General features: G+C 41.2%; 1 protein-coding gene across 2 annotated transcripts in view; it reads right to left on the minus strand.

Annotated features, from left to right (window-relative positions):
- Nucleotides 1-15582, minus strand: part of WDR33 (WD repeat domain 33) — a 68756-nt gene that overhangs the window by 3679 nt on the left and 49495 nt on the right. Inside the window, exons 8-21 of one of the 2 annotated variants that reach the window (XM_058031233.1) lie at nt 14669-14795; nt 13964-14118; nt 13763-13841; nt 13147-13257; nt 12285-12379; nt 12068-12076; nt 11271-11357; nt 10913-11052; nt 10439-10591; nt 9035-10081; nt 5015-5117; nt 4278-4740; nt 619-785; nt 396-488 (exon numbers count right to left, since the gene is read on the minus strand). In XM_058031233.1, the coding sequence (XP_057887216.1) occupies nt 396-488; nt 619-785; nt 4278-4740; nt 5015-5117; nt 9035-10081; nt 10439-10591; nt 10913-11052; nt 11271-11357; nt 12068-12076; nt 12285-12379; nt 13147-13257; nt 13763-13841; nt 13964-14118; nt 14669-14795 (2829 nt within the window). Of the gene's footprint in view, nt 1-395; nt 489-618; nt 786-4277; nt 4741-5014; nt 5118-9034; nt 10082-10438; nt 10592-10912; nt 11053-11270; nt 11358-12067; nt 12077-12284; nt 12380-13146; nt 13258-13762; nt 13842-13963; nt 14119-14668; nt 14796-15582 lie in introns of those variants that run through there. The other variant, XM_058031232.1, reaches the window with a different exon arrangement.

Consider the following 15582-nt stretch of genomic DNA (forward strand, 5'->3'; position numbering starts at 1 on the left):
TACAAGCTGTCAGACATTGCAGCTGAAAAGATACCAACACAGGGAAAGATTACTGTTGGCATTAATAAAGATATTCTAAAAAACCCCATGACATGTGATTCAGTCATCCAGAGGTGACAGTTGCCTGGGCAGTTCTGGACTGTACAAGAACACAACTGAAAATCAAGGCTTTGAGACCACAATCACTTTTATCCAATAAGCTGTATTTAGAGACAGTTAAATTCTGTATAGTTCTTTTTTCCTAAATTTAAAGACCAAACAACTGCATTTAGTTTTTCTCATGGTAAATTACTGGTAACAAATGTGAGGTACAGGAAAAATACATGATTTTTAAAATATATTTTTTTAAGTTATTATATTGTAGAAGTCTGTACAAACCTCACCAAATTTTTTACCTGGTTCTCTGTTTCCATCCCAGGAGTCTGGTTTCCTCCCTCCTTCGAAGCGTGGGAATTCATCTGGAGTAGGAAGCAAACCCTTCCGAGCTCCTGAGCAGTAAGAGAAGCAGGGGACAGGAGTGAGAAGAGACATTGTATTCATGAAAATAATGTCACCTGCCCAAGAAGTGCCTTTCCTTCCTCATCCTTGTGTTTCTGTGTGGAAGAACATTGCCCTTACCTCTCGGAGCACCTCGCCCTCGCCCCCGAGCACCATGGTCCCTTCCTCTGGAGTTTTCATCTGGAGAGTCAAAAGCATCATCTGGCCCAAAATCTTCAGGGCCAGGGAAGCCATCTCTGCCCCTGGGTCCCCGGCCCTCGTGCCTCGAGGGTCCTCCTCTTCGGAAGCTACAACAAAGAACAGGATACAAATGTGGCTTTTAGGCATAATTGAGGCAGTTTCATTATCAACTCATTTCTAAACTGTTTCACTTAATCCTACAGCACATACTAGAACAGGATTTGTAGGTGAAAGTGCTCATTTCTGCCTTTGAGCACTTTGATAGTAAGCTTTGTAATCTTCCTCTCATATTTCGTTCCACTGATTATGTTGGTTTTTCATACAAGAAAAATATTATTAAACACAGTGCATTCATTTAATGAAAAGGTGGGAAAAACAATGAGTGATGATAGATACAAGGTGAGGTAAGGCAAGGCAGAGTGTGAGTTCCCCTTAACTCTGATGCTCTTACATTCCCCTTCCCTTTTTTCCTTTCCATTTCCATCATAAACTGAAAACACAGAAGCAATGAGAATCATGGCTATAACAAAACATTACAGGATCTCATTCCTATTAGTTCTATGATTCTTTTGCCAGACAATTCTGCTTTTCATTCCATTCTTCCGAGTTTACAATTCTAGCAAATGCATCTAGACTGCCCTTGGATCTGCAGGCACAGTGATGGCTGAACAGTGCACAGTGGCATTCTGCAACCTGAAGAGCAGTTTATTTAACTGCAGTAATGAATTTTGTGTTGCAAAATGTAATTATGGGCCTGAAATTGATAACTGCTGTCTAGTAAGTACCAAGGGCATCTTTCAGGAATTTGATTGGGTTCTGCACAGCACCTTAGCTGAGTACAGCTCCTCCAGCACTGCACTGGGGCCTGGGACAGCTCTTCAGAGAGGAGAATGGCTCTTGCTGAGCTGTCAGTGCCATGCCAGGTAAGCCTGCAGCTGGCTGTGTGAGTAACTGGCACTTCTGTTCCTGACACAAGCAGTTCAAACTCCTGGAGGGTTTGCACAGCTCAGCCCTGCCCTGTGAGGGTGTCACAGCCCTGTCTGTCCCAGCCTGGCTGAGGTGTTCGGTGGTGCAGGCACACTGGTGTCCCCACCGTGCCACCCCACGCTACTCTGCCCCCCCTCAGTGCCAGCACACAGTGTGGGGCTCTCCTTGCCCAGTGACAGGTGCCTCCCACCTCCCCAGTGCTCCCAGTTCCACACTGGCTGAACTGGAAGCACACAGCATTCCCATGGTGTTGGCTGTGTGCAGTGTCCCCTTCCCCAGCTCATTAACGACACAGTGCATCCTATTACAAGCAAAACTTTAGATACTTTTATTTAGAATTTTAACAACATTAACCTTTTAATTACAAATTTAAATATTTTAACAGTAGTCATAACACAATACAATATTCTTCAACTTTTACATTGTTTTTAATAAAAAACAATAGGTCTGTCTCCACCTCCCAGAAAACAAACACAATACAGAGAGGAGGCTGCTGTGCCTGTACAGGTACAACAGTGGATGGAGGAGTGCTTTGTATGGACCATGAACCATTTACATTAACCTGGATGGTTTGGGAAAACAAACTCAACAGTTTCAGGTACAAATGGTTCAAATAATCACAGAGCAATATTGTTTAGCCTTGAAAGAGCACAGTCCTCTAGAGGTTTCTTAGAGGGCCTCCTGCTAATTTAATACTGATATGGTGTGATTCAACTTAGCTTGGAAATTACCAAGATTTTCAACACGAGGCCCCAGGGCTGCAGAAACAGGGCCTTTCCTATTTCAGGCAACTTATGGACACAGTTGAGTTTTGAAATCTACAAAACCTATGCCTGACAAGCCACAGCTCCTAATATTGTTATGGATATCCTTATTTGCCTTTCCATATCAGTCACACATAAAGCCCTGCCTTGCATCGGGTGCAGTTCCTGTTTGACTGCTCTCACATCTTCTTCCCCGAGGCCTAGGACCTTACTGTACACAACTACACACTGTGCAGATTAGCAGGCAGGAAGAGGCAGGTCTCTGCAGTAGAAGCATCATGTTGATAAAGAGTAAGAACAGGACAGGGATGAAAAGGATGGGAAATTAGAGAGAAACACACATACACACATTTGCCTCTCATGCTTGATCAAACCAGTTACAATCTCAATTTCAAACCAAGTCAGCTAAACGAGTGGTTGGGATTAAGTCCACCACAGCATCTGCAGTAAATGGCACCTAGTTCACCTTCATTCCAAGAAAATCATCAAATTTACAAGCACAGTGAGCCTCTTAGAGCCCTGTGCCATTTCACTTCAAACTTTCTGGGCAAACACTTGTACTCTGATAAATAGAATACTCTTACTTCAAAAGTCAGATTTGCAGGTAACAAGGTTCTTGTTTCCCTTCCTTAAACTTTTTAAAAATCAGGATCATAATAAAATATTTGCCAGTCCCTAAGCATTTTCAATATAGGATCTGAAAAATCTCTACTGAGCTTCTAAAAGTCTTGTCTGCTGTGTCTTTTAGAGTTCTGTGATGCAGACCATTGGACCACTGGACCATCCAACTGGATTTTCTCTGGCTTTACTTTTTAAAAATGGCTTTAATTGTTACCTTCTTTAAGTTACTGTTCATTTCTTTTCATACTCTTCACACAAAAGGAAGTTACATCTTACAGAGCTAGGTAGAAAATAGCTAAAAGAAGAGCTGTATAGATGCAAAGTAAAAGGAATGTAAGAAAATGATTAAAAAGGCAACTAAAACACACAAAATTCACATTATGTGGAGACCACAGCATATTTGTAACAAGCACATGTTCTTATACATAGAGAGTTGGTGGTCAGTGAGAGGCTTAGACCTTGGAGGCCAAATTTCATTTAATTAAACTAACATAAATCTGGAGCAATTATGCTGATAATTAGTTTCAGTGACAGCATTAATTCCTCCATATTTACATTGGTAACTAAAAGCAAATTTATCCCTTTGTGATTTATTCAGAGATTGTGAGCAATGGCAAGGACATTGCTGTAAATCAGATTATTTTTGAGTTCTTCGCTTGGCATTAAGAAATAAGTCAGAAAGAAATAAAATTTCTACAAGCAAATGCATGAAAAAATAGTCTCAACAGTCCAACAGATGCTGTAAGTCTGGCCCTTCTATGTGGCAGTCACATCACTGCTCCTGCTCCTTACAAGGGCATTGCATCTCATCCTACAGTCTCTACAGTCATGCTGTAGTTTGTGACTGGAGACAGAATCTCAAAATCCACTTCTAGCGTTCAAAAGTGTCATTTTAACCTTTAAGTCTCCTCTCAATTTTCATCAAAACGGTCTCAGGTCTTCATCCTGTGTCACTGGATCTTCTCTACAAACTTTCCCCCTTCTCTTTACTTACTGTTTAAAGACACGGAAGCTGCTGTGTACAATGACCATTTTTCAAGTTTTCTTCTATTACTGAATGATTTTTATGGACTCTACACTCAGGTATATTAGAGTTTTCATTTCCTTATTGGTTTCCAGTTTATAAATCTGAAACAGATAGACTCCTTAATGAAAAGGAAACCAGGAATAAAAGAGTTCCCTCCATTTACCCTTTAACCCAAGGAAGAGAAATGGATTTACTCTTACCTCTCGTCTCGCCTTCCTCGGAAGCGCGCGTCCTCAGGATCCCGCGGGTATCTGTCATCTGAAGGTCTCCTTCCTTCCCAAGCACCAGGAGGGCCCCGGTTGGAACCACCTCCTTCAAACTCCCTGTGATCAGGAGGGAAGGGAGGCCCAGGCCCGCCTCGTCTCCATTTCTCATCCTGCAAGGGCGGGCCTCCCCTCCCCTCGAACTCTCGTAGCCGATGGCCGAATCTCTTGTCGGGGTGGAAATCGTCGCGGAAGTCGTCGGGCCGCTCGAAGTCGTCGTGGAAGTCGGGGTGAGGTCCCCGTCTGTCGGGCATGCCCCTGGTGTCCCTGCCATCGCCCCAGTCCTGCCCCCCTCGGAACAGGCCCCTCTCGGGGCCGTGCTCGGGGCCGCCGCTGTTCTGTTCGTGCCGCCGCTCCGACAGCGGGCCCAGGTGATGGTTGGGTGGCCCGCGGGCGTCGCCTTGAGGGACGAGAAAAATCACAGCAGCTTTCTGTAACCATTTCTAACTCAATCCAGTTCATACAGTTCTAGAAAGCATATGGGATACCTTTCACATGAAACAATATTTCTGGGAAAATTTTTCTTGTATAGCCCAGCCCACATCTATGGAAGCTTTTCCCTCAGCCAAGGCCCTGGTCTGTGCTGCAGCCATTTCTCCCTGGGTGCACTGCTCTGGGACAGCCCCTCTTTGAGGAGACTGACTCCCAGCAGAACAGACAAGATGTTAAATTACCTTTATTAAGACCAGGTCCTTGGTTGTGAGGGCCCAGACGACCTTGTCCTCCTTGCTGGCCCAGGCCTGGTATCAGTGGAGGAGGACCTGGGTTCTGTCCATCCTGTGAGCATGGAAGAACAAAAGGCACATGAATTCCATGTATAAGTAATTAAAAATTTCTGTAGGAGCGCAAAATGCAAAACAATTTTCTTTCCATAAGGTCTGCATCTACACAGGCTGTACACAGAAGCAGCTCATGTTCCAATGGCTTCAGCCTCAGTTTGCAGACATTCACATCAGTAATGCTTCAGTCACTGAGAAACGCAGCATTTCATAGGAAACAGCTTTGCAGCTATTCACATTTTATCTGTCACGCCCAAAGATGATAAATCTCATCTTTTTCCTGAGTATGAATATTCTATAAGAATATTAAATTTATAGAGTATTTGATACAAATATTCTGTTCCTCTGGAGGAACAGAGGAATTTTCCTGAGAAAAATATGTAAATTTGTTTGAAAAATATCAGGTACTGATTTATAGGCTGGTAAAGAGCTTCACAGACCAAAGACTTCATCTGGAAATGAACAAAAAAGAGAAACTACATATACAAAAATAGGCATCAAAAATGTTGGAATGAGGGGACAACAACAGAGCCAAAAGGGAACCTCTTCTCTAAACATCTGTAAGTTTTTAACATGGAAATACATGAGTTTAATTTTTAACATGATGGCAAAGTTCATTTTAGGATAAAAAAAAAAAGCAGAGGCAGTAGAGTGGGCAGAGTTTTGTGAGCTTTATGTGATCCCAAAGAAAAAAATAAAGTATGTAAGTGGGTTTTGGTATATTTTTCTCATTTTTTGGTGAATTTTAAAGGATAAAATTATGGTGTTTAAATTCAGCTGCTGTCACTGAGTCATGAATGATTTTGACAGGATCCGCTGTGGTGACATTGGTAGGAAAACTGTGTCTGGATGATGTTGTGGTTCTGCCTTTCAACAGCACAAGGCTGACAAAAAGTCATCACTTGGGGTTTGTGCTTGACTGGAACTGAATAGGACATGTACAGAATTTACACCACAGATAAAGAATCCATACAAATAAAAATATGAACCAGACAAAGCTGAATCCTGCAGGACTGCAATAGAAAACCTTCCTATGCTGACATGACCAAAAAGCCAATCTCCCCCAAACCCTTACCAGAAACACCTAAAAATGTCATTTTTCTCCTAGACATCTTTAGGCTTGGCCTTCACACTGACTTGTTAAAACCCTTTCAAACTGCAGTCTGGAAATACTGAAAGACCTGTACTCCAGCACACCACTGGGTCATAATTACACTGCTTAACTTCTTCTTGAATCAAAGTTAAATAATTTTAATGCTCTAAATTTATTTTTGAGAAACACTACCTTTTTGTTTCTGGTTGCAAGGAAGCAGAAAGTTTATTTGTGCATTTACTCCATCTTATCTTGAAATATTGTTTTTAATTAAAATTTTATATTCAGCTGCAGTGTAGGTGATAAACACACGAAAACACACAAATATGTACTACAAACTTCTTATTTGCTTTGAGTAATTTTGTAAGAATGTTGGAAAAATAAAGAAAATAAAAGATTTTGCTTAATGCCCATTAAAAAAAAACCCTAAAATCCCCCAAAATACTTTCCTAGTGATGGAATGTTGAGTGGAGTCCAGAACAAATCCATCCTGACTAGGTAAGAGCCAGCTATCACAGTGACTCTGCTGTTCCTGAGCAAAACCTTCCTGGAGTTTCAGCATTTCCCATATATTTAGCAGATGCTTACTTAAAATAAATTTTGTGGAACTTCTTCCCTGTATGGAAGTGTTTAAGCAAAGCAGCAGTTTTTAGCACTCAGTAAATAACTGTCCTTAGCAGAAACCTTGATTACAAACAAGCCATGCTCTGCCAAGATGGGAACACAGAGCCCTAACTCTGCCTTTTCAAGGGATTTCTGTTTCAAAATTCATTCCAGGCCTCAAACTGGGCTTGAGCTGGGAAATATGCAGAGTTTAAAAAGAGGCACTTTACTAAAAGCTGGAAATGGCCTTGTGCATCCCAGCAAATCCAGTGTACAGCCAGGGCAGGTAACAGTGATGTTTTATATGGAGATTAAACCTTGCAATTATCTGTAATTGTTCTGTGTTAATGTCACAAGCCCTTGACAAAGCAAATATTCACACACTTCTGCTACTGAAAAGGAAGACAAGATTTGTACAGGTTTACAGAAGAAAAAATCCAAATCCAGAAAACAAAACAAATTCAAGTCTATTGCTTTAAAAAAATCACATATTGGGGCCATTTTAAACATGCTGTATTCATGTCACAAAGAAGCAAAATGGAGCAAAAGCTGACATTATGAATTTTAAAATATGTTAATTTTTAAAAGCCATTGCCATACTAAAGGTGCACAAGGAAGGAAGAATGGGTTACAATACCTCACTGTGTCATTTTTTTACTATCTGTAAAAACCTTTAAGATAGGCTTGCTATTCAAAGAAAATAACCAGCCACCCATCAAAAGCACTCTAATGAATTCCAAAGTGTCAGTGGCAAGGGCAGGACAATTATTCTCAAAGAAAAATTAGTTTCCCTGGGACAGCAATGAGAAACAACTCTGCTGGTTTAAGTTATATAGTTGGGGAACAGACACCCCCTTTATGTAACTTGGGTACTTTTGAAATCTCAGCAGCAGTGGCACATTAACAGCCTCCTGGAGGGAATTATTGATTTGTAAGGAAAAAATATTCAAATAAAGCCACAACTTGTGGGCTACTCTGCTTCAATCTGAAAAGGAATCCCTGAGCTAAAGCTCATTTGAATATTCAGCTCCTCATTGTGGTTGGTACTGGACTACACACCCAGTACTCTGCATGTCTAAAGCCTTGACTGAAACTATTGAGTGCAGGTCTAAAACAGACAATTCTGATTAAAAAACACCACACATTTTCTTTTTTCAATTAAGTATGGGGTTTTTTTCCCCAAACTTCCCTTTCAAAATTCACCCAGAACTGAAGACACTTGAGACAAAGTAAGAACTGGTGCTGTCCAGCCAGGAACTTATGGGAGGCAATAACCACTGAGAGCTCTGTGTGATGTGCAGTAGAACAGAAAATGGAAATGCTGTGTCCCTCTGTATCCCTCTGCACTTAGAGCCAACTGTTAAGTGCAACCAGAGCTAAGCTGGTTCCAGGTGTGTCAGCATCAATGGCAAATGCACCCCATAGTTTGGATTAACTACTCTGGACAACTGAGAGTTGAAATACCTTGCTTTAATTAATACATATGACTTTTCTTATGTTCAGTTTCTTGAAATTTGGCTCTTATTAGTGCTTGTCTGCTCCCAATTAAATACCCCACTTAAGACAGTTCAGTTCAGTCTTGAAATTAAAAAAAAAAAGAAAAAAAAAAAAGGAGTTTCTCTTAAGGTTACATATTTTCATAGCAGACTGATTTCTGTACTACTATTTCCAATAATCCTTTTCCACAATTACCTGTCATAGAATCATGAATACTTTGGGTTGGAAGTGACCTTAAAGATCACCTATTTCCAATTCTGCTGTTTCCAAGCTATAGAACCCTTTTTATCATCACCTCAATTTCCCTGAGACCTCAGTATTATGTTTAATACTTTTCTTATGTTGAGTTTCTTGAAATTTGGCTTTTATTAGTGCTTGTCTGCTCCCAATTACATACCCCACTTAAGACAGTTCAGTGTCTTTAAATTTAAAAAAAAAAGGGGGTTTCTCTTAAGGTTACATATTTTCACAGCAGACTGGTTTCTGAACTACTATTCCAAATAATCCCTTACCACAGTTATGTCATAGAATCATGAATACTTTGGGTTGGAAGTGACCTTAAAGATCACCTATTTCCAATTCTGCCCTTTTTATCATCACCTCAATTTCCCTGCGACCTCAGTCCTGCTGGGAACACCCAGCCTCCATTCTCTCAGCTCCTGCTGTGCATTTCTCCTGCACACCCAGTTATCACTCCCACCTTCTGAGAACTCCCCACGTACCTGATTGAAGGGGGGGCGAGGCCCATCCCCCAACAGAGGCGTTTTCTGCTGCTGGAAGGGCAGAGGGCCCTGGGAAGGGTGCGGCCCCCTCGAAGGGTTTGGCTGTCCCTGAGGTCCTTGCATGTTTCCTTGAGGCCCCACCATGGAGCCCTGTGGAGGTCCCTGCTGGCCCTGGGGACCTGGTGGCCCACGCATTTCTTGTGGCGGTCCCAGCATCGAACCTTGAGGCGGGGGTCCCTGAAGGCCCCGCATCTCCTGGGGACCATGTCCTAGTAAACCACTTTGCATATGAGGACCTCTCATTTCTTGTGGATGACCCATCATCATCCCTTGTGGATTAGGTCCCTGGTTATCTCTGGGTCCTGGTGGACCCTGCATCCCTCTTGGATTAAGTCCCATCAAAGGCCCTTGAGATATAGGGCCCTGCATGCCCTGGGATCCCGGAGCTCCTTGCATGCCGTGAGGAAGAGGTCCTTGCATTCCTCGTGGGCCAGGTGGGCCCTGCATTCCTTGACCTCCAGGGGGACCCTGAGGACCCAGGTGACCTTGTGGGCCAGGTGGGCCCTGTGGTCCTAAATGAGTCTGGGATCCGGGCAGGCCCTGCGGTCCCAAGTGTCCCTGAGGGCCAGCACTGCCCTGTGGGCCTGGGGGCCCCATGGGCCCATGAGGGCCCGGGTGTCTCTGCATTCCTTGATGTCCGTGTAAATCCTGAGGCCTTGGCATTCCTTGTGGAGGCCCCTGGGGGCCTGGAGGTCCCTGTGGTCCCATGAACCCTTGTGGACCTCCAGCTCCTTGGTGTAATGGACCTTGAGGTCCCATTTGTCCTTGGGGTCCCGGAGGTCTGAACTGTCCTTGTGGGCCAGGAGGTCCCATCTGAGGCATATTCATTGGCATCTGCTGAGGTGGAAGGGGCTGCTGAAAGCCTTGAGGCATCTGTGACATTGGGCCTTGCCCTGGGAAAGGCTGAGGTCCATGGAGAGATCCTCCTGGGGGTGGTGGCTGCACTTGCTCAGCTTGCTTTTGTGCAAGTCTCTCAATCTTCAGTTGCTGTCCAAAAACAAGTGACAGAAAATCAACTAAGCACAGATGTGTGTTATAACTAAAAATCAGAAAAAGTCATCCAATTTCACAGGAATTTAAGAATGCTTTCCTTGTAACTAACAGAAATCACCAACTGAAGAGAACCACTGGTAAAGTGAGATGTGGGGGCCTCACTGAGGGTTTCACATCATCACACATTAACTGCAATATCCTGTACAATTAGATGCCTTTTTGTAAAAAGTGAAAACAGCCAAACAGGTGAAATTGCTGCAGGAAGCTGCTCACTTTAGTGCTGAAGTCCAAATCTGTCACAGAAAGGACTGAAGCAAACTTATTAATCCCTGTGTTTCCACACATACATACCTCCAAGAGTTGTGGGTTTGTGTACTGAAGTGCTGCCATTTCCTGCTCAATCTCTGCCTGTGATTTCTTCTTCTCCTCCAGCTTAATATCCTCCTTTCTATCATTCAATGGCTCAGGTGGGGGAGGCAAAGGAACTTTATTTTGCATCCATGCCTACAAAGATCAGGAAACACAAGATTAATTCTGTAAAACAACATGTGTGCAACACATTGCTGCAATGAAAAAGGATAAAGGATATGCTGAAATATTCTGTAGTATGGATACTTGAAAGTAAAAACAATGCTGAATAAAACTTCCTCATCTTATTTAATCCAATATTTTATGTTTAAATAGTAATTAAACTAGTTACTGTGGTACATTGCATGGGGTATTGATACAGGAGAGCTGTAAAACCCAAAACATTTCAAAAGACACACACTTTTTGAAGCTGGGAAAAGAACAGGTTGTTCTGTTCACTCTGTATCAGGTACTTACCTGCTGAAACTGTGCTGGTATTGGTTTTGCATAGGGAACTTTTTTCTGTGGCACTTTCTTTTGGTCCTTTTGCATTACTTCCTCCATTCCCCAATCCAGTCCTGGGATTGTCATCTCAATGTCATTGGACTCATCTTTCCCTTTGGCACCAGGGAAAGAAACAGTCAGAGCAATGCAGACTTACACAAAGATCCTTTATTTTTTTCACAGAGGTTTTCAGCTCATCCTTCTTTACATGGCAAATATGCACAACACAGAACTTTAGAAAAGAGTTGCCAAAGAATATGAAAAGAATGAAAAAGAAGTGCCACAGTATCTGGATTGCTCAGGAGAATACTTCTCCATAGCTCTTACTTACCCATCTGCTCCTGCTCCATAGCTATTTTCAGCTGTTCAGGTATTCCCATCCCAGGAATGACTGCCAGGCTGTTGGGCTCCAGATCATCTAGAGAAAAAAATAATAAATATTTATACTTGGAAAATATTTCTTTACATCACTACTTTATCCCTTTAGATTTCTCACATGGTTTTACCATTAGTATCACATTCCAGTAGTAAATAGATATTTTACAACTGGTAGGTCACAATTTAGTTTCATGTATGAATTACAGGATATTCAAAGAACTGCAAGTTCAGATTTATAAATACACCCTAAAAGGTCAAAAACTATGTCCTTTCAGGAAGATTATTTAGGGTAGAAGCTCAGTAAGAGAAGTTATTTAGGGTAGAAGCTTCTATTTAGGGTAGAAACTGAGAAAAAGAAGTAGTAACTCATAACCAGTCCCATTTTTGTTATAATAAATCTATATATTTTAAAACTTAACTTGTATTAAAGTGCTGCACTTTAATACCCCCTCCTCCAAAAAGAAAAAACCCCCCACAAATAATAAAAAAATCTGAAGAAACAGATGCAACTACAGGTGGCTGAGGCACACCATTGAGCTGGGCAATGCTGAGCAGCCTAAAATTATTGGGATAAATCCTTAAGAGTAAAGTTTAAAGGTTTTAGTAGAACTCTTATTGCTTTTCCTGTTGCAGTTCAGGACTATGGGAAGCCTTGAAAACAGATGAAGTTTTCAGAAAGAAAAGGAAACTGGAGATATTGCCAGAGGGAGAGCCAAACCTCCTTCCTGTGACTGACAGAGCAGCTCTTACCTCCTGGAGCTGTGGAAACAGAAGAAAACCCATTGTTGGAATGATGATCACTGATAACACAGGCAGTAAAATCATCCTTACAAAAAGGTATTTTTGCCCAAGTGGTCCCCAATGCTATAATTATGCTTCCTCATCTTATCCAGAAGTGTTTCCTAATGACCTAGGCCTGTTCCTGACCCCAATCCTCCTCCTTCCCTATTGAGGAAAAATGCCTCACCATATTCCACCCCATCCTCTGACATCCCAGGCAGCAGGTTCAAGTTGTAACGATCTCGCATTTTATCTCCAGGCCGATTTCTAGTCCAAAACTTGCTGTCAAAAGGAAGTTACATGATCTCATTAAAGGGTCAAGAGCATGAACAGCTTTTAATCTAATTAGTTCTTTGATTTTTAGTGTAGTATCTTGATTATGTAAGGATTCAACTCTTACAAAATCACGTTTGGCTCTAGATCTGAACACAGGCTATGAGCTTCAAACCAAAAATAAAAAACCCAACATTATAACCTAGAAGATACTTCAAAGTGTAATGGGTGTAAGTACAAGGCATCAACATCAATGATGGAAAAAAAAATCTCTAGTCCATTCCAAAACCACCTTGCTCAAGTATATTATTCATATACACTAAATATGCACATGCCCCCACAAAAATTTACTGCATTTATAAAATGCACTGTGTTTATAGCATGTCCAACCTGAAAACCCAAACTACAGCCTCTGAACATGTCTGCAATGTGAAAAGACATGACCAGCAGATGATTTGCAGGAAAAATTGCTGTGGAGATAGAAGTATTTCCTCAGTAAGAAATGACAAGAATTACTTTTTTAAAATTTTTTTCAGTGGATTTAAAAGCTCCCACCAAGCAAAATCTTGTAATATTTGTTACAAGAGGTCAGACTCTACCTTGTAATGTAAAATGTCACCTAGTGCTTCCTATTAACATTGAGTTGTGTCTCTCTTTGGCCACTGGTTGTGTAACAGAACCATTCCAATCTATTTATTCATTGATGCCAAACACTGTTCTAGTTTCTAAAAGTAAATATGTTCCCTTAGACCTTCTCTTTAAATACTTGAAATTACCTGGTATGATCATTTGAGCCTGAACACAGAATGTGTCCAAGGGGATGCCATGCCAGACTCCAGATCATTCCTTCATGGGCCATTTCCATTCCACCAACCTCCTTCTCAACCCTGATGCATTAAAAAAAATAAAAATTAATCATACACAGCTGAATATCTCTTACAGCTACAACAGAAAACTTCTGCTATTCAGTTGTTGTTCATCCTCTAGCCCATATTTTGTCAATTTTAAGCCTTTGTCATTTTTCTACTGGGTGAACTGATTGGTTTTAATAGGCAGTTCAGTAATGTAGGGATTATTAATTGTACATTTAAAACCAAAATAATTGCAGCACCTCAGAACAAGCCTTAAGAAGCTAAGAATTTCAACCATTCATCACAAAACACATGGCTGGTTTTGTGCAAGCAATTGTATCCTTTAAAACTCATTTCTACAGGCAAACTTCTTCATAAATGAAGCATATTAACAAATTCCTCAGGTACAGAGAAGAAGTATTACCACAAACATGCAGGTTAAATATAGACCTAAAGGGGAAAAGAGGTATTTTGTGTTTTGTCTAACAGCTTGCACAGCTGACCAACACCTTTCCAGTGTGCTGATGAAAATGCCACATACCCAACATGCCAGAAGAGCAAGGACCCATCAGAGCCTCCACTGGCAAAGAGCCCCTCATGAACAGGATGCCAGGCCACAGCTGAAACACACAGCAAGCCACAATCACAAGGTGTAATACTAGGATTTCAAATAAATGGAAATAATTTTAATTTTAAATCTAAGCTTAACAATAACAATCTACATAATAAAAAGAATTCTGACCTGTGGCCTCCTTCTTATGCCCCCTGAAGACCTGAAGCTCTTCCTTCAGGTTGCGGATGTCGAAGAGCTTGCAGAGGTGGTCACGAGAAGCTGTCAGCAGCCAGTTGCCATTGAGATTCAGCTTCACCTCCATCACTGTGTTTTTGTGAGCATGTCTGCAAGCAGAGAGAAACAAACAGATTGTTTGTCCTGAAGCTGATGTCTCAGACACAGATATAAATGTGTTGTTTGCCAGTCACAAATATTCAGGTCAATAATCAAGGCAGTTCAGGCTACTAAAGCAGAACACTGGGGATTCCTGTGCAAAGGCCTGTGCTCTGATCATGGTCTCTTGTACTGCAAAGCAACTGGTAGCACTCACTGAGACAGTATCCAGTTTCTACTGCAGCATAACAAAGTTTTCATCACCTCATTTGTTTTTCCCTGTCTCAGTCTGTATGAGAACTGTGTGGCTAGATTAACTGTGAAAAAGAACAAAGCAAATTTAAATAACAAATGTTAAAGTCTCAATTTTCCAGGTAGGGACTTGTCCTCATCTAACCTCTGGATTTTCTGGCAAAGCTAAAGCACTGGCTTCATGTGTAAAGCAACTGTGTATGACTGAAAAGTTGTGAGGAAAAGAGCTAAGAAGGGAATTAAGAAAAAATTATTTTATAAAGTTAGTTTATATTTGAGCAAATATAAAATCTGTGGGTAAGAACTTACAGCGTGGCAAGGCTCTGGCCAGTCTTTGGATCCCAGAACTTGATGGGCTGTTGGCTATCTTTACTTCCTGAAACAACTAATCCCTTGGTTGGATGCCAGTCAACACATTTCACATCTGCTCCATGGCCTGTAAGATAAAAATTGTCCATTCTGAGATTTGACAGACACGGGAAAATTACAGGGTGCTCACCTTATAACTAATTTAAAACTGAATGAAAAACATCACAGAGCACAGGTTACAAAACATAAAGGAAATAAAATCTCTTCCAAGTTATTCAGCTTGCCTTCCCACTAATTAATGGGAGCACTTTCTCCTCAGATTACACCTTCAAATCAAGCTCACTGGAAAAATTCTCTAAGAAGTTTCTCTTTAAATTGGTCCTTTTCTTTAGGCTTTGGCCTTAGACAACTTCACAGTATTTTAAATGTAGCATTGATGAAGCATTTATATGGAGGTGGTGAGGTAAAATGATTGTGTGACACTTCTTTCAGTGAAAAACTGAAGAAATATAAAGCAAATACCTATTTATTCCTATCCTATCAGTACTATCCTTTTACTGTCCTTTCAGAAAATAAGCAAAGAAATTAAATAATGGATCTGAAAACTAAGTTAGTATATGATGAAAAGAAACCTGAAGAGATGTGATCTCTTACCAGTTTACAGGGATTCAGGTTTTTCCAGTGCTTAAGAGTTAGCAAAGAAAAACCCTTGTGATATAATTTCCTTTTAAATTGACTGAACTTGAGAGAGAATCAGTGCTGTTCAGATGAGCTAAAATCCATTAAAAAAAAAAAAAAAAAGCCTGTTCCTGCTGCATGACAAAATGAGGTTTCTGAGATTAACTATAAGAATGAAATAACAAGCAATAATTTCTTTCTCCAATCTCTCTCCACATCAGCCCACTTCAAGGCAG

The sequence above is a fragment of the Melospiza georgiana genome, chromosome 10 (genome assembly GCF_028018845.1).
Source record: "Melospiza georgiana isolate bMelGeo1 chromosome 10, bMelGeo1.pri, whole genome shotgun sequence".
NCBI classification, from domain to species: domain Eukaryota; kingdom Metazoa; phylum Chordata; class Aves; order Passeriformes; family Passerellidae; genus Melospiza; species Melospiza georgiana.